This window comes from Carettochelys insculpta, chromosome 21 (genome assembly GCF_033958435.1).
Source record: "Carettochelys insculpta isolate YL-2023 chromosome 21, ASM3395843v1, whole genome shotgun sequence".
In the NCBI taxonomy this organism is placed as follows: domain Eukaryota; kingdom Metazoa; phylum Chordata; order Testudines; family Carettochelyidae; genus Carettochelys; species Carettochelys insculpta.
Genome location: NC_134157.1, coordinates 13,104,983 through 13,130,797, shown reverse-complemented (window position 1 = coordinate 13,130,797; position 25,815 = coordinate 13,104,983). Strand labels below are relative to the sequence as shown.

At 42.6% G+C, this 25,815-nt stretch overlaps 1 protein-coding gene across 14 annotated transcripts in view; it reads left to right on the top strand.

Annotated features, from left to right (window-relative positions):
* The window catches only part of FNBP1 (formin binding protein 1), a 157,342-nt gene that overhangs the window by 56,398 nt on the left and 75,129 nt on the right, over positions 1–25,815 (top strand). For all 14 annotated transcript variants that reach the window (XM_075015794.1, XM_075015791.1, XM_075015802.1 and 11 more), the window contains 4 exons: positions 3,470–3,526; positions 9,194–9,341; positions 23,110–23,172; positions 23,834–23,938. In XM_075015794.1, coding sequence (XP_074871895.1) covers positions 3,470–3,526; positions 9,194–9,341; positions 23,110–23,172; positions 23,834–23,938 — 373 coding nt within the window. The remainder of the gene's footprint in view (positions 1–3,469; positions 3,527–9,193; positions 9,342–23,109; positions 23,173–23,833; positions 23,939–25,815) is intronic.

Here is a 25,815-nt window from a genome sequence, read left to right as displayed (position 1 = left end):
AGGTGGTCAAAATCAGGGAAGAGCAAGGGGCCTATTTCAGATTTTGCTGGGAGGGTGCATGTAGAGACTTTAAGCATGATTCCAGGGGCTACTTAGGTACTTAAAAATTCTAGGTGGTTTTTTTGTTTGTTTGTTTACAGATAACAACTTAGAAATTAGCTGTTCTAATTCCTTTATTAAAAAAGAGAATTAAATGCATGTTAGATCCACTCAGCTCCAACACTAATATTTTTCTCACATCTTGTATCAAGTCACTGAGAGATTTACAATTTTAATACATATGCTTACTGACTCTTGAATACAGCTTTGAAATACAGGGTAAACCTCTTTGGCCTGGCAACATATGTGGGTTGGCATGATTTTAGTTAGCCAGATGTTTGCTTATCATTGGTTTGGCTAAGTTTCCTGTGGTCCCATAAAATTTGTTTACAGCCACCAGTTCTGCCTCTCAGTGTTATGTGCTGCTGTTATTTAGCTCTAATTTACCTCTGAATATCTTCTAAGAGCCCAGCAAACCATGGAAGTGTTGGTAATGCTACTAGACAACATTGATGACCTCCTGTGTTTGGAAAATTCTCACTGGACACCAGTCAGGTCCAGAGGGTGCTGAACTAGAGAAGTTCAACCCGTATTTGTAGAAAAATCTAGATTACTTTCTATCACCTTGAAGTTCATCAAGGTTGGAGTAGGTCATTTAACTTTGAAGGCCTCATGAATTTATACTGTAGCTGCTGGAGCTGAAGGGGCGTTACCCACTATAAATAAGAGACTTGAAACTGACCTTAAAGAATTTGCCCTGCTGCCTATCATAGAAGCCATGTTCATATGAGAGTCTCAGGACAGATAAGAGAAATTAAATAAAGTGAGTCCAATTCTGCTCTCAGTTTTACTAGTGTAAACCTACTGTAGTCAAGGGGCCTAATAATGCCATCAGGTTTTAAGAAGATCTTACCATTGAAATTGGTAAGGATTTCTGCCTAAAACAATGATGTGTTGTGGCTCAGAGTTTGGCCTATTGTGTACAATAGGGGTCAGCAACCCCTGGCGTGGGTGCCAAGAGTGGCACATAAGCCAATTTTCATTGGCATGTGAGGCGGGAGCTCGGCCCCGCCCTTCTTCCCCATGCAGCTGAGAGCTTGCTCAAAGCCATGCCACCTGTGGATTAACAAAAGACCAGCTAATGTTACAAGCCACCACCGAAACAGTAAAGCTCTGCATCTTTATTTATTAATGAAGCTGTTGTAAGTAGGACTACTAGTGATTTCAAAATGTATCACCAACAGCCTGGCTCCTCCCTCCCCTCCCCTTGCAGAGCCAGGAAACTGACCAGGGCAGCAGCCTTGGTCAGTTTCCTGACTCCAGTCAGTGGACAGGAGCTGTGAAAGGGCTGCTGCCCTGTTTGGTTTCCTGGCTCTGCAAGCGAAGGGGAGCTGCCCTGACAGGACTGGCTGCCACCCTGACAGGAGCAGGAAAGTGGTTTCCTGTCAGGGGTGGCAGCCATGAGTCAGGCTGCCGTCCCTGACAGCAGCAGGGAAATCTGTTGGGGCGGCAGTCACGTTAACCTGAGATGCGCAGCTTGGCTGCGCATATCTTGAGGGTTTACTGTATTCTTGAACAAGTGAACTTTTGGGTATGGATTATAAAATCTGTCTCTGCACTTCTCTTCATTGTGTGTTTCCCTTTATTTTGAAAAATGTAAATGTACACAAATTGAATAGGTTTTGGCTGGTTTCCTTGGCTGCATCACAATTCTATCCTTATGTTCAAGTGTAAAGAAGAAAAGAAATTAGGGAAGTAGAAACAGGTTTAATGGAAAAATATTTGTTTTGCATAAATAATAGTCTGCAAAAGAGGAAATGGGAAATGCAGACAGTTAACAAATAAGGAAATAAGTACCAAGGAAAGTGAGGAATAGAGAGGTGTTTATTGTGGGAACCGTTATTGCTTAGTGTTGTGAAACTGATATATGACAGTACAAAATGCAGGTTCCTCTACAAACATAACTTTGATTTCAGTATGTTGCATACAGTTCTGCATGGAAGCCCTCAAAAAATCAACATGGCCGCTTTGTTTATAAGCCATCTAGTCTGCATTTTCAAAAAATACTTTGTGAACTGTGCCACAGTGAGAGTAGAGGATAAATATCTCTGTTAGAAGGAGACTATTACAGCTTCTGAAGCTGTAAGTACTGATGAGCTCCACTGAGTGAATATCTGGCACATAATATGGTAAACCTTAGATTTACCATTGGCTAGTGATTTGTAGAGCCTGCTTTCTAGGAGAGAGCTGCTGAAGGCTGTTACCATTTGCTTCTCTATTCCATAAATGCAGTCAAATAGTATACTAGGATTTTACAAGTGAACGGATAATTTGATGATGAATAATAATGTGTAGAACTGTATGTGGTGAAATGGGTAATCAGATTCCCTGTTTCTCATTCCATCAGATGATAATCAAAAAGATTAAGCAGGACTTCCCCAGGCTCACCCCATCTTGTGCTGCATCCAACAACTGGCCAGTGTTTTTTCACCTACTTTCCATGCATCAAGCAGAGGCCACAGCTAGATGGGGATTACCAGTCTTCATGGGTCACTATTTCAGTAGCAAATCATACTGTAATGGGCTGATTGATGAGTATATGTACAGCTGCTCTTTCCTGGATGGAATCAGAACAGCGCAGCTTGATGTCATAGGCCTAATGTCACTGATAGCTGCAGGAAATTCTTCTTTTGTTCAGGTAGACCAGGTATGTGTTTATGGAGCAGGACAATTTGAGCCAATCTCCATTGCCACCATTACATTCAAAATTTGTAGCATGGTTACAGCCATGGTGGCCATGGATTTGTTAATGTGTTTTACATCGAGCTGGACAGTTGGGAAGAACTAGCAGACAACTGCAGCAGATGGAGCCAGGGGTTACACAAGGGCCTTCAGAAGGGCGAGTTGAAGATCAGACAGCTAGCAGAGGAAAAGCGAGCGCACAGAAAGCACAATAAGGACTTGCCAGACACCCACTACATCTGCAAGAGATGCAGCAAGGACTGTCACTCTCGTGTGGGTCTTTATAGTCACAATAGATGCTGTAAATGAAGTCCTCAATTGAAACTTTAAAGGGCGCGATCCATAGTCTATGCAGACTGAAGGATGCCTACTTGCACATTTGGCTAAGAAAAAGCATTGAGTAAAGAGAGATCTATCTACTTGTTATATATAGTCTTGCACTTGGATTGTAAAATCTTCAGGGCAGGCACTGTGTCTTTGTTATATGTTCGTGAAGTGCCTAACATAATGGGGGTCTGGCATTTGGGCACTACTGCACTGTGTATATTATTATTATTATTATTATTAAGGTATCAATTCTTTATAGCTAAATAATAAATGCTGGGATGATGTGAGAGTATTGGAGCATGTGGAGAACATCTGGTAATTTTAAGAAACAACTTATGTATTTATTTGTTTTTAATTTCAGGAATCTTTCAAAGAAATATCAACCCAAAAAGAACTCCAAAGAAGAGGAAGAATACAAGTATGTTCAAATCAACCTATGGGTAGAGATGTGTCTTGTTTGTGGAGAGAAGGGAGTAAATTATTGAGAGGCAAGAGTGGTAGAATATAGAAGTCCTAGAAATAAGCTATGTCTATGCTTGCAGCCACTCATAGGGCACTTGAAGCTATATGCCACAGTGAAAATCAGGCTACATCCACATTATGGTGTATAATTACACGTGGCAGTGAAAGACTCTAAAACAATGGGGAAAGACACCGGCAGTGAGGAGCTGCCAGAGCCTTTCCCTACTACCTCCCCTCTATCAGAGTCTTTCCCTGCTGCAGGAGAGTCTGTCACTGAGGTGGGAAAGCAGCCAGACACCACGTGGCTAAAAACAGCCATTTAGATGGGGGAGGCATTGTGCACATATACAGGTTTTGAAGGTCCCCTTTGAGCTTGTGGGATCAAGAGTAAATCTTTAAGCTGAGAATCCTGGAATCTCCAAAAGGACAGCTTTTTAAACCTAACCTCCTTCTTCGAGTGGTCCCCGTGGGTGCTCCACAGTAGGTGTCGGGCTCGCCCCGGCGCCGCAGCTCAGAAATTCTTCAGCAGTCTCCGTCGGGTCGCGCATGCACCGATGTGCGTCAGCTCTTCGCGCGCTTACGGTCACGTGCGTGATCCGGTCCCCACCAGTTCCTTCTCAACTGCCAACGGCTGCAGACAGAATCCTCTCTGGCTCCAATGCCTGAGACAGATAAATCTTATTTTTTTCTCGTGTTAATAGTTTTAACAGTTCATAGTTAGCAGTTCTATAGTTATTATAGTTAGTTACTCTGTTAAAAGTTGTTAAAAGCTAAAGACTATCTTAAAAACCGCAGTGGACGCCTCTGGGCGGGCCCACTGCTTTTGTTTGTCAGCCTTCAAAGGCCAATGGTTATTAACATCACCTAATAGACTGTTAAGTGTGCTATTAGCACCTAAGGACTCAGAGTTAAGTTTTAACAGTGCCATCCCCCGGCTTTAAGAAGTGTGAATCTTGCCAGGAGTCCACATGGAGTCTGCCATATATTAGTGGCCGCCTCCATGATTGCATCGTCCAGAGGAATAGCTATTTTAGAAGAAGATGGAGGCCTGAGATGGTGTTTCCAATTCTCACGTGTTTCTCCTGCACCTCCGCCACTTGAATATCTTGGGATTGAGCTACTCGTTTGAACACATCCACTATATGGAGGCCTGAGATTTTTAAGGAGTCTGTGGTGTATCTCTTCTCCAATTCCCACCGCACCCCTTCTCAGAGACCCCTCTCACCTACTAGAATTAAGGCGGGAGGTGGACCACCTCCTATTCATAGGGGCGGTGGAGAGAGTACCGGAACAATTTCAAGGCAAAGGGTTCTACTCCAGGTATTTCCTGATGGAAAAGAAGACAGATCCATTTTGGATCTACGTGCACTGAACCAGTATCTATGTAAACAGCGCTTCAAAATGACTACGAAGGCTTCAATAATCACAGCACTAGACCATGGCGATTGGTTTGCAGCCCTCGACTTACAGGATGCGTATTTTCATATCGCAATTCATCCAGCCCACAGGCACTTCCTCCGGTTCCCTGTGGGCACAGATCATTTCCAGTACAAAGTCCTCCCATTCGGCCTCTCTTCAGCACCCAGAGTCTTCACCAAGACCTTAGCGGTGGTGTCAGCATACCTACACAGACAGGGAGTCTTCATTTTCCTGTACCTGGACGATTGCCTGCTAAAGGGAACTTCCTGGGCAGAGGTATTACGGATGATACACATCACCACAAACACATTTACCTCATTGGGCCTCATCATCAATTTCTCAAAGTCAAAGACCGACCCCACGCAAAATATAGAGTTTATAGGGGCTCGGACAGACTCAGTCACGTCAAGGGTGTATTTACTCGAGGCTCGTTTTCGTGCCATCGAATCTCTCGTACAACTACTAACGTACAGCCCCACTGTTCCAGTTCTCACGTGCTTACAACTGTTGGGGCATATGGCATCCACCACGTTTGTGGTGCAAAACGCCAGGCTGCACATGCGAGGATTGCAGCATTGGTTGGCAACCATATACAAACCCTCAATCCACACCATCCACAAGAGGGTGTCACTTACAACAGAGGCACGAAGGTCACTAACATGGTGGGGAAACCCCAAGAATCTCCTAACAGGGGTGCCCTTCCGCCAACTGCAAATTACTGTGTTCATTACAACAGATGCTTCCCATATGGGATGGGGGGCTCACATGGACAACAAAACCACTCAAGGATTATGGTCCCACGCGGAGAAGACACTGCACATAAACATACTAGAGCTCAGGGCAGTGTTCAATGCATGCAGGCATTTTCACAATTATCTGCACGGAAAAATAGTCGGTGTGAATACCGACAACACCACCACCATGTTTTATATAAACCGACAGGGGGGGAGCCAGGTCTTGTACGCTTTGTGCGGAGGCGGTCTGACTCTGGAACTGGTGCATCGCCACAATATAACCATAAAGGCTTCATACCTACCGGGGGTCCACAACGTCAAGGCGGACCAACTCAGCAGACACTTTGCACCCACTCACGAGTGGCAGATCCGTCCAGACCTACTTCACCAAGTGTTTCGCAGATGGGGTTTTCCCCAAATCGACTTGTTCGCCACCCGAGAAAACAAGAAATGTCCCCAGTACTGCTCTAGAGCGGGCATGGGACAGGGGTCTTTGGGGGACACCTTCATGATCCCATGGAAGGGCCCTCTACTTTATGCGTTCCCTCCCACGACACTTTTACACAAGGTCTTGGAGAAGGCCAGAAGGGAGAAAGCGCGCATGATACTCATAGTCCCAACCTGGGACCGGCAACAGTGGTTCCCATTGCTCTTGCACATGGCTCAACATTGGCCATTTCCCCTACCAACAGTACCGGACATTCTCACTCAGGCTCGGGGGTCAATACTGCACCCGCACCCGAAGAGACTTCGGCTACAAGCATGGTTAATCCATGGCTAAGCGCCTTAGAGACTACATGCTCAGAGGGGGTACAACAAGTCCTTGAATGTAGTCGGAGAACTTCCACCAGAAAGACTTATCAGCACAAATGGTTGCGTTTTTCCGAATGGTGTTCCTCCAGGCAACTAATACCCCAGGACTCCACCATACCTACAATTCTGGATTATTTGCTACAACTCAAACAAAAGGGACTTTCGCTATCCTCTATAAAGGTGCATCTGGCGGCTATATCAGTGTTTTGGCATGAAGAGGATGGATCAGCCACATTTGCCCATCCTGTTGTCTCGCGTTTCCTAAAGGGGTTGGTGAATCTGTACCCCCCTTGGAAACCAATACCGCCGTCATGGAGTTTAGACCTAGTTCTACACACCCTCTCAGGACCGCCCTTTGAACCATTGGCTACGGTCCCCCTTCGACTACTTACTATTAAAACGACTTTCCTCCTGGCAATCATGTCAGCTCGCAGAGTGAGTGAGCTTGCGGCCATATTGTCCACACCACCCTGCACGATCTTCTCAAAAGAAGTGGTGGTCTTACGATTACACCCAGCCTTCATTCTGAAGGTCTCTTCAGACTTTCATATCAGCGAACCAATAGTGCTGCCCTCGTTCTATCCTAAGCCTCACAACTCAAATGAAGAGGCACGGTTGCACTTACTTGACGTAAGAAGGGCACTGGCCTTCTACATCGATAGAACTAAACCTTTCCGGAAAACGGACAGACTCCTGGTGTCCATTGCATCCAGGTCAAAAGGAGAAGCGCTATCTTCACAGAGGATTTCAAATCACATTGTGTCTTGCATAAGACTGTGTTACGAGATTCGCAAGACTCCTCTGCCAGTTCCGCCAAGAGCCCACTCTACTAGGGTGATGGCAGCGTCAACGGCCTTCTTCAAAGGCATCGTGCTGAGAGATATCTGCAGAGCGGCGACATGGTCTTCCTATGACACCTTCGCCAAGCACTACGCCAAGCACAGGATGCTTGATGAGGATACACGCCTGTCGACAGCAGTCCTTTCACGGGCAAGCTGCGCATAAATCGGGTACCCACCTCCTTTTTTGGGGGGGGGGGGTTACTGCTGGGTAGTCACCTACTGTGGAGCACCCACAGGGACCACTCGAAGAAGAAAGAGAAGTTACTCACCTGTGTAGTAACGATGGTTCTTCGAGATGTGTCCCCGTGGGTGCTCCACTACCCACCCGTTCCTCCCCACTTCGGAGCTCTGTTTGTGTGTTTTTCAAGAGCGTCTGGAGCGGTTGATCAGGAACTGGTGGGGACCGGATCGCGCACGTGACCGTAAGCGCGCGAAGAGCCGATGCGCATCGGCGCATGTGCGACCCGACGGAAACTGCTGAAGAATTTCCGAGCTGCGGCGCCGGGGTGAGCCCGACACCTATTGTGGAGCACCCAAGGGGACACATCTCGAAGAACCATCATTACTACACAGGTGAGTAACTTCTCTTTCACATTTCTTGACTTATATCAGTTCATTCCACATTTTTAAAGTTAGTTAACTGCAGATTCATGTAATTATACACAAGCTTGTAAAGTAAAACATCACAAAAGATAGAAATTCTGCTGGGATGTATAAATGAGGGATAAGGTCCTCTCCACTGGAAGCTGAAAGTAGAAAGGCCTCTGCATCCATTGAAGCCAATGGGAGTGTTTTCATTGACTTCAGTAAGTACAGGTTTGGACTCAACAATTACATAATTAGGCTTATCTAGATGTTTGGGCAGATCCTCATTCTGTAAAACAGCTGCTAGAGCAGGAGTTGGCAACATACCGCTCAGAGGCTGATCTGGCACACCAGGCCTTGTGCTCTGGCCCGTGGCCTGCCCCTAAGGCTGTGAAGGAAGGAGAAGTTCGGGTGCTGCTCCCGCCCACCACAAAATCTCTTGGCAACTTACTGAGATAGTGCAGCAAACAGGAAGATCAGGACCGTTATGGTTAGTAAAACCAGAAAATATTTTCAGAATGGTTTTTAGATTGGTAAAGCCCAAATACTTTTAGTATGTATAAGAAGCCACTGTAAAACTATAATTACGTCATGGTCGTTTTCTCAGAGAACTGTCAGTGCATGGCATGGGATTCCGTTTCACTAAACTCCTGCCAGTGAACTTCTGCTAATAATGAGCACCCCATCTTGTGCAGTATTACTGAGTGGCTACGTCTACACGTGCCCCAAACTTCGAAATGGCCATGCAAATGGCCATTTCGAAGTTTACTAATGAAGCGCTGAAATACATATTCAGCACTTCATTAGCACGCGGGCGGCCGCGGCGCTTCGAAATTGACGCGCCTCGCCGCCGCACGGCTTGTCCCGACGGGGCTCCTTTTCGAAATGACCCCGCCTACTTCGAAGTCCCCTTGTTCCCATGAGCTCATGGGAATAAGGGGACTTCGAAGAAGGTGGCGTCCTTTCGAAAAGGAGCCCCGTCTGGACGCGCCACGCGGCGGCAAGGCACGTCAATTTTGAAGCGCCGCTGCTGCCCGCATGCTAATGAAGCGCTGAATATGCATTTCAGCGCTTCATTAGTAAACTTCGAAATGGCCATTTGCATGGCCATTTCGAAGTTTGGGGCACGTGTAGACGCGGGGAATGCTGGTAGGACTGCAAGTTCCCTTTGGAGCATGTGTTCCTGAAAACAAATGGGCTAAAAGCATTGTGCATTTTTTATCTCTGCAGGTACACATCATGCAAAGCCTTCCTAGTCAACTTGAATGAAATGAATGACTATGCTGGCCAGCATGAAGTCATTTCAGAGAACATGACCTCTCAGATCACTGCAGAGTTAACACGCTATGTGCAAGAGTTGAAACAGGAAAGGAAATCGGTAACTTTTTTTTTTTTTTTACTTTTTCACAATTGCTTGATATTTAAATACGTGATTAAAAGTAAGCAAATATTTGATGAGAGGTTAACGCAAAGTTAGTAAACAAAATCAAGGTTTGCTAATGAACCAAGTATGGGCAAAAAATGGGTTATATACACAGGCTAAGTCACTGAATTGTTAGACTCAAATATGGTAGTACAGTATTAGACATTAGTGCCTGCAGGAGAACATTCTGTAACTAAGGTGATAAAAACCATATGTACTTGAGGCGTCTTCAGCCAAAAAACCATGGTTTGTACAATAGCATAGTGTTTAACATGCAGTAAGAAGAAATGTTTCATCTCAGAGACTAGCTGAAAGAATTTTGATCAGTGGTCTGGACCAGCGTTCCTAACCTCTTGCTAGAATTGGTTAGTAAAACTTTGTCTAAAATTGTAGCTTAAAAAATAGGTGTTCAGGGTGTTTAATGCAAATTTTTGTGATGGGAGAAAGCCCTTTTTTGATTGAAATCTATTCCCAGTCTGCTAAACTTAGCAAAGGTGTATACTTTTATCTGTTTCCAAGTAGTATCCATGTTCATTACATAGTATGTGTCCATGGCTGCTTCTCTTCTGCAATGTCTGGAATTTAGAAAGGCAGATATGTCTGGCCTAAATCTCTCCTGCAGGCAAAGTAGGGGAGAATCAGGTTCCAAGATTACATTTTTAAACAAGAACTCTGGATAGCTAACAAACTAGGGGGTCCACCCTGGGTTCTGAGTGAGGGATGCCAACCTTCCAGGATTGTCCTGGAGTCTTCAGGAAGTAAAGATTAATCATAAATTAAAGATTATATAATGTGATGAAACATGTCCAAGCAAAATTGGCAACCCTGTTAAGTACTTGGGCCCTGATCCAGCAGTGCACTTAAGCACCGTCAGTGGGACTGTCTGCAGGTGCTTAAATGCTTTGCTTGATTGCTACCCTGAAAAACTTCAACTATTTAGTACAATACTGGAAGGATGAGAAGTCTGTCTATAATGATTATATATCTTGGCATGCCTTTAATTTACAGGATGTCAGACAGTCTTCTAAGGCCATTATGCCTTTATGCCATTATCTCCACTGCATTTATGTGCTCATAACTGGTCCATGCCGGATGACTCAGTCTTCTGAGGCTTAGGCTTGTGGGGCTATTTAAACTGTGGTGTAGGAGTTTAGGCTTACACTGCAGCCTGAGCTGTGGGTCCCTCCCATCCTACAGCCCAAGCTTCAGTGTAAACCTGAAAGTCTACATCTCAGTTAAATATCCCCTTTGCCCAAATCAGCTGGCATGGTTTTTAATTGTCCTGTAGACATGCCCATGTGTCAAACACCACCATCCATTGCGTTCCACCCAGCCTATCCATGTGCCATTATTGCACACTTGCTTAGGTGGGCTTCCTGCTGCCAGATATAACAGTGTGTCTTTGCAAAAAGCAAACAGAGGGAGTGGAGAGAGAGTCATGAGAAGAACAGAGTATATATGGCAAAGAAGGAACCGCGCTAATCAAGTATTCTTCTGTCACTTCAAATGATTCAGCCCATAACTAAAGAGAAAAATGTTTAGAATGGAAAGATCTTGTTGGTTAATTAAGGCAAGACTGGAACATGCATGTCAATTAAAACACATTTCTGTGAGTGTCTTGTTGAAAATGGAAGTGGGATTTGGTATTTTTTTCTTGTGAGTAAAGTGATTGGAAATGGTATTGATGTGTGGTGAAAGTGAAATAGATGCACTGTAAATGTGTAATATATGAGTGAAAAGTAAGTCATTAGTGTCATTTTAATGAGCTTCAGTGCGGCAGCCGAGCTCAGATTGCTTATTGGGTCTATTGACAGTACCTAATAGTAATAAGAGTATAGCAGACAGTATGTGACAGTAAATTTACTTGCTGTTCCTGCAGCTTTAAACTGTTAACAGTGGAAGTCTACGATCCACCGTTGTTGCTTTGTGTTTGTAGAATGTTGAATCCTTGTCTGATTTGCATAGGTTTCATGATTGACAAGTAATATTGAAAAGCAAGCTGCTATTTCACTTCAGATGTAGCTGATTGTTTCTTGGAAACATAAATAATACATCACCCACACTGGGCTTTGTAGAAGGCAAAAACTGTTGGTGTGTTAAATATTACAGAGGGTTGATAGTCTTGCAAAAACATTTATGATGCATATTAATGAATGATTCAGGATTTCTGAGAATATTCTGGGGGAAGGTCCTACTTTCAGTTTGGTATAAATAGGTAATTAGATCATGTGCTATAAATTATTATCATTATAAACTCTGAGAAATGAAGGGTGATTAGATGATTTGATCATTACACTAGGACTTGGAGGACTGAAGTTCAAGTCTTGCTGTGTCCCAAACTTCTGTGTAGTGTTGATCGCTTGGTGCTGCTGTTCGCATGTGTAAACTAAAGAAAATATCACTGACCTACCTAATAGGAGTGTTAATAGAATAAATACACTTTTTTTACAATTTTTGAAGTACTCTGATAATAGGTTTGGGAGTCCAAATAAGTACCTTAGATAGATAGAAATTAATAATTATAATAATATATGGAGATACACATCTCCTAGAGTTGGAAGGGACCTTGGGAGGTCATCGAGTCCAGTCCCCTGCCCTTTTGGCAGGACCAAGAACCATCCCCACGCCCTTTATTTTTTAAAATCTATTTTGCCCCATATCCCTAAATGGCCCCCTCAGGGATTGAGCTCAGCCCTGGTTTTAGCAGGCTAGTGCTCAAACCACTGAGCTATCCCTTCCCCAATTAAAAAAAATATTGTTTGTAAAGTACTCAGGAGGGAAAAGTGGATTTTTTTTCAACATTTTGGATATACTTATTCATTATATGATTGGCCAGTGTTTCACTCCTGATTTCATGTTGACATAACTGATTGACATGGGTTCACCTATGTGGAAGAGGAATAACACGGTACTGAATCATGTTCACTTTGTTCTCCCTTTCTATGGGTGAAATTCACCTCTGCAGAGGACCAGTATGAAGTCTGTGCCTCTAAAACATAGGGCTTAAGTGGGATGTGTTCTGAGAGAATTTCTCCTGATGTTGTTTAAAAATGTTACTGGGTTTGTTTGACTGGTGTGAAGGATGAGTTGAGTGAGGTAATATCTTTTATGGGACCAAATTCTGTTGGTGGAAAGGTCAAGCTTTTGACCTTCAGAGCTCTTCTTCTGGCTGTGAAAGGATATAATTAATGTCTGCATATATAACCTATTGTAGATGTGACGTTTGCTACTCAGGAAAGTATGGGAAGAGGTAGTTAACCCATTATGGCAGATATATCTGGATACTGACAGTGACCATGTAGTTTATTGATGAAAAGACAAGATCTTTGTACTTCTGCCTTGTCCTGGTTTGTCAGAAAAATCAGGCAAAGATTATTTTTATAAAACCTGAATACGTTTAGCAGCATAGGTCAGGCAGTGGTTTTAATTTTATCACATCATGTGTTCTGCTCTGAGCATTGTTGGTAACAGTAAACTCTTGTTTGCATCTTGTGGACTTCATGTTACTGGTGCTGGAGAAGAATAAATCATTCTGAGGAATTTGGCCCCCTTTATTCATATTAAATATTACCCTACTTTTCCAGCAGCCGTACAAATTCCATGGAGAAAGGCACTAGTCAGTGTGAAAAAAGGTGTCAGAATCTGGCACTAGAACAGTGCTAATGTCTGTCTTTCACACATTTGCACATATTTATTTATGTTATGGGAAGGCCTAGAAGCCTCAACCATTGAGTTAGGGTCTGTATAAACATATAGTTAGAGACATTTTGCCCTGAAGAGCTTGCAGCCTAAGTAGACAAGACAGACGAAGAGTGGGTGGAAAGAAGAGGCAGAGAGGGTGAAATGACTTGCCCAAGGTCACCAGCCAGTCAGTAGCAGAGGTGTGAATACCCACATCTCCAGAGTCCCTGCTCAGTGACCAGTATGCTAGATTATGCCTCTATAAGACCTATGGACACCTGTTTTTAATTTAAAATTTTAACTATAAAAGTTAAAAATAAGAGTTACAGTGTCAGACAAAAGCTGCACAGAAACCATTCATTAGTGGAATGAAAATATCCGATTAACTATGGAAGATTCTGACAAGCTTAAAGACACTCTACAATAATATATTTTTATAGTCATTGTGTCTTTCATTCAGAACACAGCTCTAGTGCTCTACAAAGCTAAATCATACTGTTAAAAAGTTAAGTAAGAGCAGAGACAGAAATGGAGATGAGGCAGTAGAGAAGAGAGATGTTTAAGTATCATGATAAGAAATTCTTTTCATTTGCCTATCAACCGTTTTTCCTCCTGAAGGTTCCCCAACTTGATTGTAAACTTAACAAAGTGACAGTACAACTATATATAGAGATCATGCAACCAACTGAAATGCGTACACATCTGGGGCAAAACATGGCAGCAATTTGATACCCAAGGCTAGTCAGCATTTTCAGATAGGAGGTGCAGAAGAATACCAAATTCAACTGGAAGATACAGGATTCATTTTGGTGGGCAGAATGTAGTTAACTAGTTTATAATTTGAGTAGGACATTGGTGTTGAGATCGCTTCTCTTACTAAAAGCAGCATGGGAACTTTTAATGACCACAGGTGCACAGAACCCTAGTTTTATGTCTCACCAGAAAGCTCAAATTTGAAAAGTGATGGAGTATCAATGAGGTAGATAGTTGTAGAAAAGTTAGTAAAAAAAAAAAAAAATTTGAGGTAACAAAACTTTTTTTCGCTCTTTGCCCATAACTGATAAATAGTGTCTTCCACTGTGAAATTCACACTTACAAATTCACACTGCATATAACTATGAATATATTGCAAAACCTCCAGCTAACTAGCAACTGCAGCTTGTTTAAAGAAGAAGCTAGATGGGATATGTGCTTATTGTGGTTAATGGTTTGAAAGAGGAAGACTTATTTAGACAGGGTTGAAAGTTAATTTTAATACACCCTTGGCTATTTTGGCTGACAAGGAAAACATTGCGAAGGTCATTTTTTGGCTGTGCGCCCAGCAAATCCATTTACTGTTAAGTTTCAGGTTAAGTTTTATTCTGACAGTTATGAAGGTTGAGCTATGATGCCCTCAAAATTATCTTCATTAGTTTATTGCATGAGGGTGTCTGAGCAGGAAATAGTATATTCTATAAGATGTACAAATATGGTTAACGTATTCTGAGATGTGGTATGAATACTGAAGCATGACTCAGAGCCGCAAAACACTATGGCAATAAAGCAGGAGGTCTTCTGTATCCATTGGCACTTCTTTCTAATATTGCATAGGACGGTTGAGCCTGAGGGGCCTAAGGGGAGGAAAGTCTCTGGGCATGCACTCCAGGCACATGTCTCATCCAATTGCACACCCTCTCTGATACAGTATATCCAAAATAGCACTGAGATAGACCTTTGGGAAATCTCCCGTAATGTAAGTGAATGAAGAAACAAAGACAAAATAGTAATTGAACCAGAACTGTTGTGGATGTGCTTATTATTTGAGCCACAGCCAGGCTGTGTACATGTACATGTTTAGGTTTCTGTAACGAAGAAGCAGATGCTTTTAATTCGGGATAGAGCATTTTAAAAAATATGTGATAATAAACACATGCAAGTGCATACGTACTCTTTTATATATACGTGCACTATAAGAACATGAAAAGTATTAATTATTTAAAAATAGTACAGATTGCATTGATTGCAGTTTTAATTTGCAAATCTAGTGTTTTTCGGTGACTGAAGAATTTGTGAAGAATTGTCACATTTGTCCTGGCAGATTTCATGTGACGGCTTTAGGTGGGGAATCCTGCTGCTATTGCATCTTTCTGTTTAGTATGAATAGAAATGGAATTTGTTTAATGAGAAGAACCAGATGGCAGGGTGTTTTTGGGGAGCCAGAAAAACTAGGGGTAGCTCACCTATTAATTCCTAGGTTATTGAAGTGTTTGTAACCCCAAATATCTTTTTATGGCAGTGTTAATGTAGTATCTTGGCTTTATGAGCAACAGTATAATACAACGTAATCTTGATTGTGGGCTTCGTGCAAGGTGCTAAGCATTTTCGCCCTGATCGAGCAGGACACTTATGCACTTTTAAGTGTGAGTAGTACTGTACCAAGGACTTAACAGCAAGGATGTGCAGTCTCCACATAGTCTGCAATACCCATCTCTCAGCATGTAGATTTCATGCACAGCTCCCCTTACTTGATATGTGGCCTATTTTCCCAATGCCAGATGGTTCAGTGGAGCTGCTTGAAGTTTGGGCTGCTGGAGTAGGGCTCTGCCAAAGTCCCTGAAGCTTTTCTCCTGTGGAGTTCTTCTATTTGAACTGCAGGACTGAAATGCTGCAGCTTCCCATCTCTTCTGTCTCATGTTCATCCTGCTGTCACTTCTTTCAGTGCCTATCCTCCCTCAGCACTAGTCCCCTTCTGGCTACATCCCCTGGCATGAAATTTCTATGCAGCTTTCAAGTTGAGGATTAGTGGAGCTTAAGGGATCCCTATAGCCACTCACTGTTGCACCTCTTTTTGCAGCAGTTCTCATGCTATCAGGACCATAATGCATTTTCCCTTACCTGAATGTTCTAGGAGTAATTTCTCTGCTTTGGCTAACAGGAAATTTGCAATAAGTAGGATTTTGGTTACGCCATAGAAAATTAGAGGTTGCATAAAATAAAGTTGTATAAATGTAACTGCCACAAACTCTCTTAGGTCTTCTGTCTGTCTGTTCACATTGCACTACATAGTGGTACAGCTCAGTAGCCTCGGACAGCTAATTTTCTGTCCCTTTTGTATAGACACCTTCCTTGCTTTTTTCTATAAGACTCTGGTTTCTCAGACTCTGATCTTTAAACACAACTCTCTTAGTCTGCTTAGCTTCCTAGAGGGAGACAGGATCACATCTAAATTCTGATTGTTTTAGTTAACCTAGCCTGTGGTTAGCTGTTCTAAGAGTATGCCTTTAAAATTGAGTTTAGTTATTGGTTAGATGTTAGAAACAGTAACAGTCAATTTAAAGATCATCTAAAAGACCAAGGTGGAATAATCACACATCTGAAAAACACCAAATAAATAAAAACACATGTAAAGAAAGTCATATATTTCATGACACTGTTCGCAATGTTAAACTTTGCTTACATGACTGTTGTTAAAAACAAGAGGGAGAAGAACTGAAGATCTGTTCCTGGAAGAGAAGACTTTTTCTCAATAGACAGCATTTCCTGCCTCTGAGGTTAGCTGATCAAGAGAGAGAAGGCAATTTCTGTGACCACCTGTTCATCAAAAATTCTTCTTTTTTATTCTGAGAATCCTTCTTCTGGCCACTGTCAAAGACAGGGTACTAGACTAAATAGATCGTGTTTGATCCAGTATGATAGATAGTTCCTATGTTTGTTATGGGAGAAACTGCTATTGCCTATATACAAAGTGCTGCCAAATGCACAAATTAAATTAACTGGGAAAATGGAGAAAAGTATTACTTTCTTTAATTTTTTCCACCTATAGTAATTTTAAGAGTAACTTGTAATGATACTAGGGAGAACTTTGGAGAGGTGAATTATTAAATTGACAGAGCTCATTTGATATTAACCACCATGTTGCCAGTCTTACATTATGCCCTTTGGAACAATAAACAATGAAAAGCAGAGAAGAAAAAAACAGCTGTTTAAAATGCATTATACTATATTGTCATCTAATTAGAATATATAAGGGGATCGAGAATGTTGTAAAAAGCAACAAGTAATTCTTTCACTCTGCTCCTTGCTGATTAGGCCTCACCTGGAGTGTTGTGTCAAGTTCTGGCACCACATTTCAGGAAAGGTTTGGAAAAGTCCAAAGAAGAACAACAAAAATGATTTCAAGACTAGAAAACAAGACCTATGAGGGAAGGTTGGAAGAGATGGGTTTTAGTCTGGAACAAGGAAGACAGAGAAGGGGCATGATAACAGCTTTCAAGTACCTCAAAGGTTGTTACAAGGAGGAGGGAAAGAGTTATTCTCCTTAAACTCTGATGATAGGACAAGAAGCACTGGGCTTAAAGTGCAGCAAGGGAAGTTTTAGGTTGGATATTGGGAAAATCTTCCTAACTCTCAGGGTGGTTATCCGCTGGAGTAAGTTGCTTAGGAAGGGTGTAGAATCTCCATCAGGGGAATTTAAGACCATTCGACAAATGGCACTCAAAAATTATCTAGATGGTGCTTGGTCATGCTATGAGTGCTGAGGACTGGACTCGATGACCTCTTGACATCTCTCCTAGTCCTTTGATTTTATGAAAATAGAAAAATCCTTGTACTCAATCTATTTTGAAAAGTCCATACGCAGAACACTTTTTGTTGAATCACATGAATGTAAATCAATCAAAGGTCTCAGGTACATTAACCACAAGAGGTACTTCTCTATCGTGTTGCAGTCGTTGGTGGATCACAAAGGTTGTTTCACTGACATCAACATGGGGTGGTCAGGAAGGGTACATGATGTGTGAATCTTTAGGAATTCTGGCCTGTTTAGAAGGCTTCAGAGTGGCACTTTCTTCCTAGACCAGAAAACAAATATTGGGAGCATGGAAATGCCCATAGTGATTCTTGGTGACCCTGCTTACCTCTTGATCCCTTGGCTCATGAAGTCGTACACAAGTACCCTGGACGCCAGTAAGGAGCTCTTAAATTACGGGCTGAGCAGGTGCAGAATGGTGAGAGAATGTGCCTTTGGCCATTTTAAAGCCAGGTTCAGATGCCTCCTGACCCACTTAGACCTCAGTGAAGAAAACATTATCCTTATCATTGGGGCCTGCTGTGTTTTTCATAACATTTGTGTGGTGAGGGAGAGAACTGGGTGCAGAGGCAAAGAGCCTGGCCAGATATGATCAGCAATCAAACACAAGGGCAAACAGGAAAGCACAAAAAGAGGCAGTGGAAATCCTGGATGCCTTGAAAACTGAGTTTAGGAATGAGTGTAAAGGGTTCTGAATCTCCTACCATTAACTATCATCCCCACACCCATGCTGTTTCCTTGCCCTTTATGAAACCACCTCCAACCGTGTGACAACACTTACTACCATACCCAACCCCAAAGCATGGACTCCAAAGCATTTTAACTTATAAACAAAACTTTCTTTTTCCAGTCTACAACGTTTTTGTTTAGGGGGCCCTAATCACAGATTGGTGGGTATAAGGAAAACAAAAGGATAATATACTCTTGGATCCTGGCATGTTAGTCTCCGCTGGTGAGTGATTCCCTGGGGGTAGAGTGCAAGGATCTCCATGACCTTTTCCCCCCACATACCCTGTTCTGGGGCCCCGATGAGTGGAGGGGACAGAATGTGTGGAGGGAGGATGTGTGCAAGGGGGAGGGCATAGATTGGACAGGGGATACAGAGCCCTGACTAGGGGAGGAGGAGAATGAATGTGCAAAGAGTGTCATGTAATGGGGTGCCTGGAGTGGCCAGGGGATACAGACCCCTGACCAGGTGAGGGGAATGAATATGTTCTGGCGAATACAGGGATGTCCAACCTGCGGCTCTCAAGCTGTGTGCGGATATTGGAGCCTATAAGTGTGGCTCTTCTTGAGATCTGCACGCAGGGAGTGCCATCCACCCACTCTGCACACATGCCCTACCATTTAGTGGGAGAACAGTGTGGCAGTTCTGGTGGCCCTGGTGAGTTGCCAGTATTGAATTTTAATGAGGGGACTGGGGGTTCCTGGCTCTGGGAGAGGACATTTATATGGGTGAGGGCTGGGAGTGGCTGGCTCTATAAAGTTTTGTATAATGTGGCACATATGGAAAGACAACAACCACGAGTGTGTCAATCTTTGAATTCCTGTGTACACTGCTGGTCTACATAGACGCAGCAGTGCTGTTGTAAGGTGCCTTATGTAGCCGCTGTTTGTGATGAGGAGAGAGCTCTACCGCCAACATAATTAAACCACCTTCAATGAGTGGTGGTAGCTATGTTGTCTGGAGAAGCTCACCGACAGACATAGTGCTGTACATACTACCACTTTTGTCAGTGAAACCTGTGTCCCTCAAGGATGTGTGGCTTTTCACACACCTTAGTGACAAGTTTTGCAAGCATAAGTGGTAGTATAGACATGGCCTAAGTTAGTGTCACTGCTAAATACAAGCTTTGAACAGATTGTTTAGTTTATTGCCCCCCTCCATAGCAAATATGTAGGTGAAACCAGAAAATCACTATGCTCACAAATGAGATCACACATGTAAGCTGTGGGTGAACACTTTCCAACAAAGCAATCATGTGAAATCTGACCTGGCAGCCCTCATTGTCAAATGAAACATTCACAACACTTTCAAAAGATGAGCCTGAGAGCTTAAATTCATAACTCTGCTAGACACTAACAATCATGGACTGAACAGAGACACTAGATTTGTGGTTTATTACAATAATATTTAACCCACTAACAATTCTGCCCACCCTCCCGATCTGTTTTCGCCTCCTGTTTCCTCTGTACGATTGGAGGAGTGAAGTTAGGTTAATACAACTGTGTAAGTCACGGGTGTGGATTTTCATAGTTAGTGTCATGAGTTTGTAGTGTAGGTCAGCGTTGAATTCAATTTCCAGATCTGAAGAAGAACTTGTAAACTTGAAAGCTCGTCTCACCAATCGAAGTTGGTCCAGTAAGTGATATTATCAGCCCCCTTGTGTCTCACTACAAACTCATCTACAAATTACTTGGAAGAAAAATACCAAGACACAGAAACTGAAATTGAGATTACAGTGTACCGTGAAATACTCAAAATATTCAAATACTAACTCTACAGAATAAGAGTAAACCTGATTCTAGGTGTGGAACTTTAAATTATTTTGGAGGGTTTTTTTAATTTTGGGTTTTTTTTTTCTCCAGCAGGGAGTTTACAGTGACATGTTTTTGTCATGTCCTACTGTGGTGTTTTTGTTTTTGTTTTTTGTTTTTTGTTTTTTTTCCACAGAAGTGGGATGTGGTGGGTAAAGGTTACAAGAGCACAAGTATGATCCGGGTTAATGGGAAAGGATGTGTTCTTCAGAGCTGTAGCATTGCCAGCTTTTTAGCTGCATTACCTTTTATGGCTTGGCTGCTTCACATTCAAGTGTTCTCTATAGGTGGGACTAGGTGTACACTGTACATACCCATAATTAAAAGTGGTACTGACATTGTCGCTCTTTTTTTCCTTTCTACTGTGACGATTCTAGGCTAGAGGTAAATGATGTCCTGGTCTGCTATGTTTTGCAGTCGACGAGCACCCAGGCCAAAGGAAAGATTTGGATTTACACATTGTGCTATTTAGAATGCTCAGATTGGTCTTTATTCCTTCCCTCACCTGAACGTTAACCTGAGTTTGTGGCAATTAGAATACTATTAGGTGTTCTGTGGGAATGATGATAATGGTCTTTGGAGTCTTATTTTAACCCCCTTCTGGGAAATAGCTGGCTTGTTTCATGGCATCAAAATGGCACACAGGAAGTGCCATATAGAATCAAGACAATGATCTATATGTAGCCCTGAAGCACCGAGACTACGGACAAGGGAGTGTAAAATCTGCTCTACAGCCTTACCTGAGAGGCATTTGGCTTTTAGCTCATGGGGTAGAGGAACGTGGTTTTAGCACCTGAAGTCACAGGTTCAATCTCACTAGTCATTTATCAGCTTTTACAAGTGGGGGGCTTGTCTGTGAGGAACTCCTCGAAGGTCTCTGAAGCTTGGGACATGCTACCTCCGCTGAAGGACCTATGTAACCCAGATGCACAGAGACCACTGTCAAGTCTGCTCTGCAGTCTTAGCTGAGAGCCAGCTGGCTTTTAACTCAAGTGTAGAGGCACATGACTTTAACTCCTAAGGTCACAGGTTCAGTCCCACCTGCTGGTGATTGGCTTTCACCTATAGTCCAGTATTTTGGCTCAAAAACAGTGAGTGGGAACAACTGTTTCAGAAGAAGGTGCAGGCAACCCTGTAGTGGCCACTTGTGGTTTAATCTGCCTTGAGGAGGAGTTCCTTCCTAACCCCATCAATTACTGTCTGTCTCTTATAATGAAGCATGAGGTTTTATCCTTTCTAATGTAACTGTGTATGTTATTTTGCATAAAATAGATATAAGGCCTGACCCTGTGTGATGCTGCGAAACCCACAGCATTCACTGAAGTTTACATTAGAAAATGCTAAGCATCTGCCAGGATCAGGCCTATTCTTGCTGAGATTTCCTTGTAAAGTTGTCTGACTTCAATGTAAAATCTTAATTCTGAGATGAAAATAATGATGCAATGTGAAGATATGTCTGTGCCTGTTAACATGTTGTTGTTGGATTATTTTTTTTTGGCAAGGGGCTCTTACAGAAGGCAGCATGTGAAAATGATTCAGCAGGGAACTGCAAGTCAGGATTCTGTTTACAACTGTGCCACTCAATCCCTTTGTGTCCTGAGCAAGCCACTTAACTTCCATTTGCCTCTCCTTCCTTGTGTAAAAAGAGGATGTGCCCATCTTTGTGAAGCGCATTAGAGCCTCTGATGAAGACAATTCTATAAGTACTAAGAGCTTTTGTTTAAAATTGATTCCAAGGAGAATTTTAAACAGGCATCTCTTAATAAGATTATCGTATGATACTAGGTCCACCAAGAAGGGGTGGGGGATGGAGGCAATTGCCCAGAGACCTGGGCAGATTAAAAGGGTCCAAGGCCCTGGCCACTGCTGCAGTCGCTCTACCTGTTCTGGGAAAGGTGTTTACTCAAAGACATTTTTGATATGCTCCAGGCAGGTTCCAGGGTGGGGTTACTGGGCCTGGGGCCTGCATAGGGAATATCAAAAATGTCTTTAAATCAAGAGGCACTGCTGCAGTTTTTCCACAGCAGGCAGGTTGGGTCTGGAAAAGGGAGAGGTGACTCAGTGTGGCTGCTGTGGGGCTCCTCTGAGCAGGTGTGGGATGGTGTTGGGCCACCCCAGGGCTTTTCTGGCAGTGGAGGGGAGGGCGATTGGGGCTTTGCTGAGTGAGGAGTTTGTAGCTCAAGGCAGGGCCCCATTGACTGTTCTGCCCTGGGATCCAGAATTACTGTTGGTGGGCCGGGTATGATATAAATAATGCACCTTTACACATTACTACTCTAGTAAGGAGGTTAATCTGTTTTTAACAAGGCATGTCATTTAATCGGCTGCATAATAGACATTTCACACATTACAATTTCTATAGGAACCTAATGTCGACAAATAAGAATTCAAAGCAAGTGGACACATCTCAAAACAGAATAGAAGAGGATAGTCAGTCCCAAAGACTATAAGCCTGTAACGGGGGAAAGAAGAACATGCTTATATTGTATGTGAAGAAAAATCAGTTAAGGAGTGTCCAGTACTAATGCTAGACTGTGTTGGTCAAGGAGGATGATTCTGTCATGAAGATGGCTGGGCAAGCATCACATAGAGAAAAAAATTAATGCAGAGGAAGTGTTCTGTTGGTGTTTAAAGAGATCCTTGTTCAGATGGAAGTAATGTGCGGTTGGTTGGATGGGAGACCAATAATTAAGGTTACAGTAAACAACGGTGAGGTGGAATTGCTAAAGGGATTAATTATACTTTTGTTTATGAAATCATTTTAATGCTTGTAGATGTAAATCTGTGGCCTACTGAGACATAAAACAGCTATCATACACCTGTATGTCTGGATAGACTCAGAAGAGATGCAACATTGTTTTGTTTTGTTTTTCTACATCCTCTCTAATCTGATTGTTGATTCTTTTGTTTGTAACATTTTGGGATTTTTTTCAACAGCACTTTCATGATGGCAGAAAGGCACAACAGCATATTGAAACTTGTTGGAAACAGCTTGAAGCAGTAAGTGGAAACACCTTCAGATGTGATATTATAACTATGTTGACGCTTGTTTGAAAGGAGATTACAATATGGTTTGAGAAAAGCATCTGTAAGGCAAAGGAACATGATGTGAAAAATCTTGTCTATAAAGGATACTAAAAGATATAAAACAGTGCCTTTTTCAGGAACTGGACGTCAGTAATAGATGTGACACAATGAGGAAAAGTGAGAAACTGTCAGGAGGGAACTGTAAGGAAAGCTGAGTGGATATGCAGGTTATGTGTATGCATATCTTAGTTGTCCAGTCATAGGTGCACACACAAAATATTGGCTTATTTATTGTGGCCTTCTCTGCAGTGAGGAATTTAAATGCAGAGAGGCTAGTTATTTGACAGATCAGAACAAGAACGTGCCCAATATGGAGAGAGGCTGTGAGACTAAGGGGATATCAAGACAGACTTTACCATTACAACCAATCTGTCAGAAGATCAGATCAAAGATTTTCTTTCCATTAACTTTGACGGCTTTAAAGTTAGAGAGGAAATATGTTCAGCTGTAAATAAACTATTCTTGAAAACTCTTGACAGTGGTTACAGAAAATGAAGTTAGGAAGTGTTTATTAGTATGTTGAATTTCAAATGGTTTCTCTCTGGTATCTGATGGGTTCATTTTTCCCTTACAGAGTAAAAGGCGATTTGAACGTGATTGCAAGGAAGCTGATAGAGCACAGCAGTATTTTGAGAAAATGGATGCTGACATCAACGTTACAAAAGCAGACGTTGAAAAGGTAAGCTAGGTGACAAGGTACTCCGTTTGAGAATACATGTGTTAGAATGGTCACTCCTTCAGTCCCACTGAGAATACACATGTTCCAGAACTGACCGTCTTAACTGTATGCGATATTATTGTAGCTCTGTCAGTCCCAGGATACTAGAAAGACAAGGTTCAAAAGCTTTTCTAGCTCACTGACAGCAGTTGGTGCAATGAAAGGAGCTACTTCATCCACTTTGTCATCTTAACTGTGTCAATCCATAGCTTGGCCTATTTGACGGATTCTGTGTAGTGGAACATCTCCATTTGCCCAGAAAAGTGAGGGTCCCATTCTCAGCATTTTAAATTGGAACTGCTCCATTTAAAGTCAGTGGAGTTAACTCAGTTTATATCAGATGCGAGTAGCCCAGATTGGGGGTTCTACTTAGAAACTCAATGCTCACAGTCAGCAGCACAGCTCACCTGGGCTTCCATCTCTAGGAGAACTATATAAACAAAGATTTGGACTTCACTATTATTAAATATTGATAATGCAGAAGCAGATCAAGGATGGCCATCCCACTATGATAGTCATTGGCCGTGTCTACACCAGCCCCAAACTTCGAAATGGCCATGCAAATGGCCATTTCGAAGTTTACTAATGAAGCGCTGAAATACATACTCAGCGCTTCATTAGCACGCGGGCGGCCACGGCACTTCGAAATTGACGCGCCTTGCCGCCGCGCGGCTCGTCCCGACGGGGCTCCTTTTCGAAATGACCCCGCCTACTTCGAAGTCCCCTTATTCCCATGAGCAGATGGGAATAAGGGGACTTCGAAGTAGGCAGGGGTCATTTCGAAAAGAAGTCCCATCGGGACGAGCCGCGCGGCGGCGAGGCGCGTCAATTTCGAAGTGCCGCGGCTGCCCGCGTGCTAATGAAGCGCTGAATATGTATTTCAGTGCTTCATTAGTAAACTTCGAAATGGCCATTTGCATGGCCATTTCGAAGTTTGAGGCTGGTGTAGACCCAGTCATTCTGTGAACACAAGCAAAGGCATAGTCATCATCATCAATAACCATGGGTTCAGATGCCTCTCTCACTATTTCCTTCCATCTTTCCCTATCCAGTGCAGAGTGGCTTAATTTCTGTAGACTAGCTGTGCACCAATCTACTACATCATCTATCCGTTCTCTGTGGGGTCTGCCTCTCCTATTCAAACCATCTATTATACTGAATACTAGAGTCTTGATTTTTTGTTCATTGTTCATTCTACAAGCATGTCCAAATAGTTGTAGCTTCTGTTTTATAACCTTCTGCAGCAGGTTCTCTTTCGGCTGTATCTTCCTATATAATTCCTCATTGGTGACCTTCTACATCCATCCTATTCTCAGAATTTTTCTATAACAGCTCCTTTCGAACACCAATGTTCTTCTTTTCGAATCTTTCGTTATCACCAGTCTCACATCCGTACAACATGCTGCTGAATACACACATTTTCAAGATGCCCAGCTTTGTTGTTAAGCTATTTGCTTTGCTTTTCCAGATCTTATCCATCGCCTTCAAACTTGCTTTTGCTTTCGCTATTCTAGTTGCTATTTCTTTCTTACGGTCTAGATTATACATTATGTTGCTCCCCAGATATGTGAACTTCTCTACATTTTCTAGTTCAATACCATCCACACTGATCTTCCTTCCTATTTCCTTATCTCCAAATACCATTGCTTTTGTTTTATCGATGTTCATAATCAGTCCATACTGCTTCCCTTCTTCTTTTAACACCCGTACCATTTCCTACCTTGAAAATTGACACGGGCATTGACGTGATGGAGGGAATATTCTGTGTGCTAACCTGAGATGCGCATCAAAAGTAAAAAATGTCAAGCATGTAAAAAATGTAGCGGATAAGTGTGGAG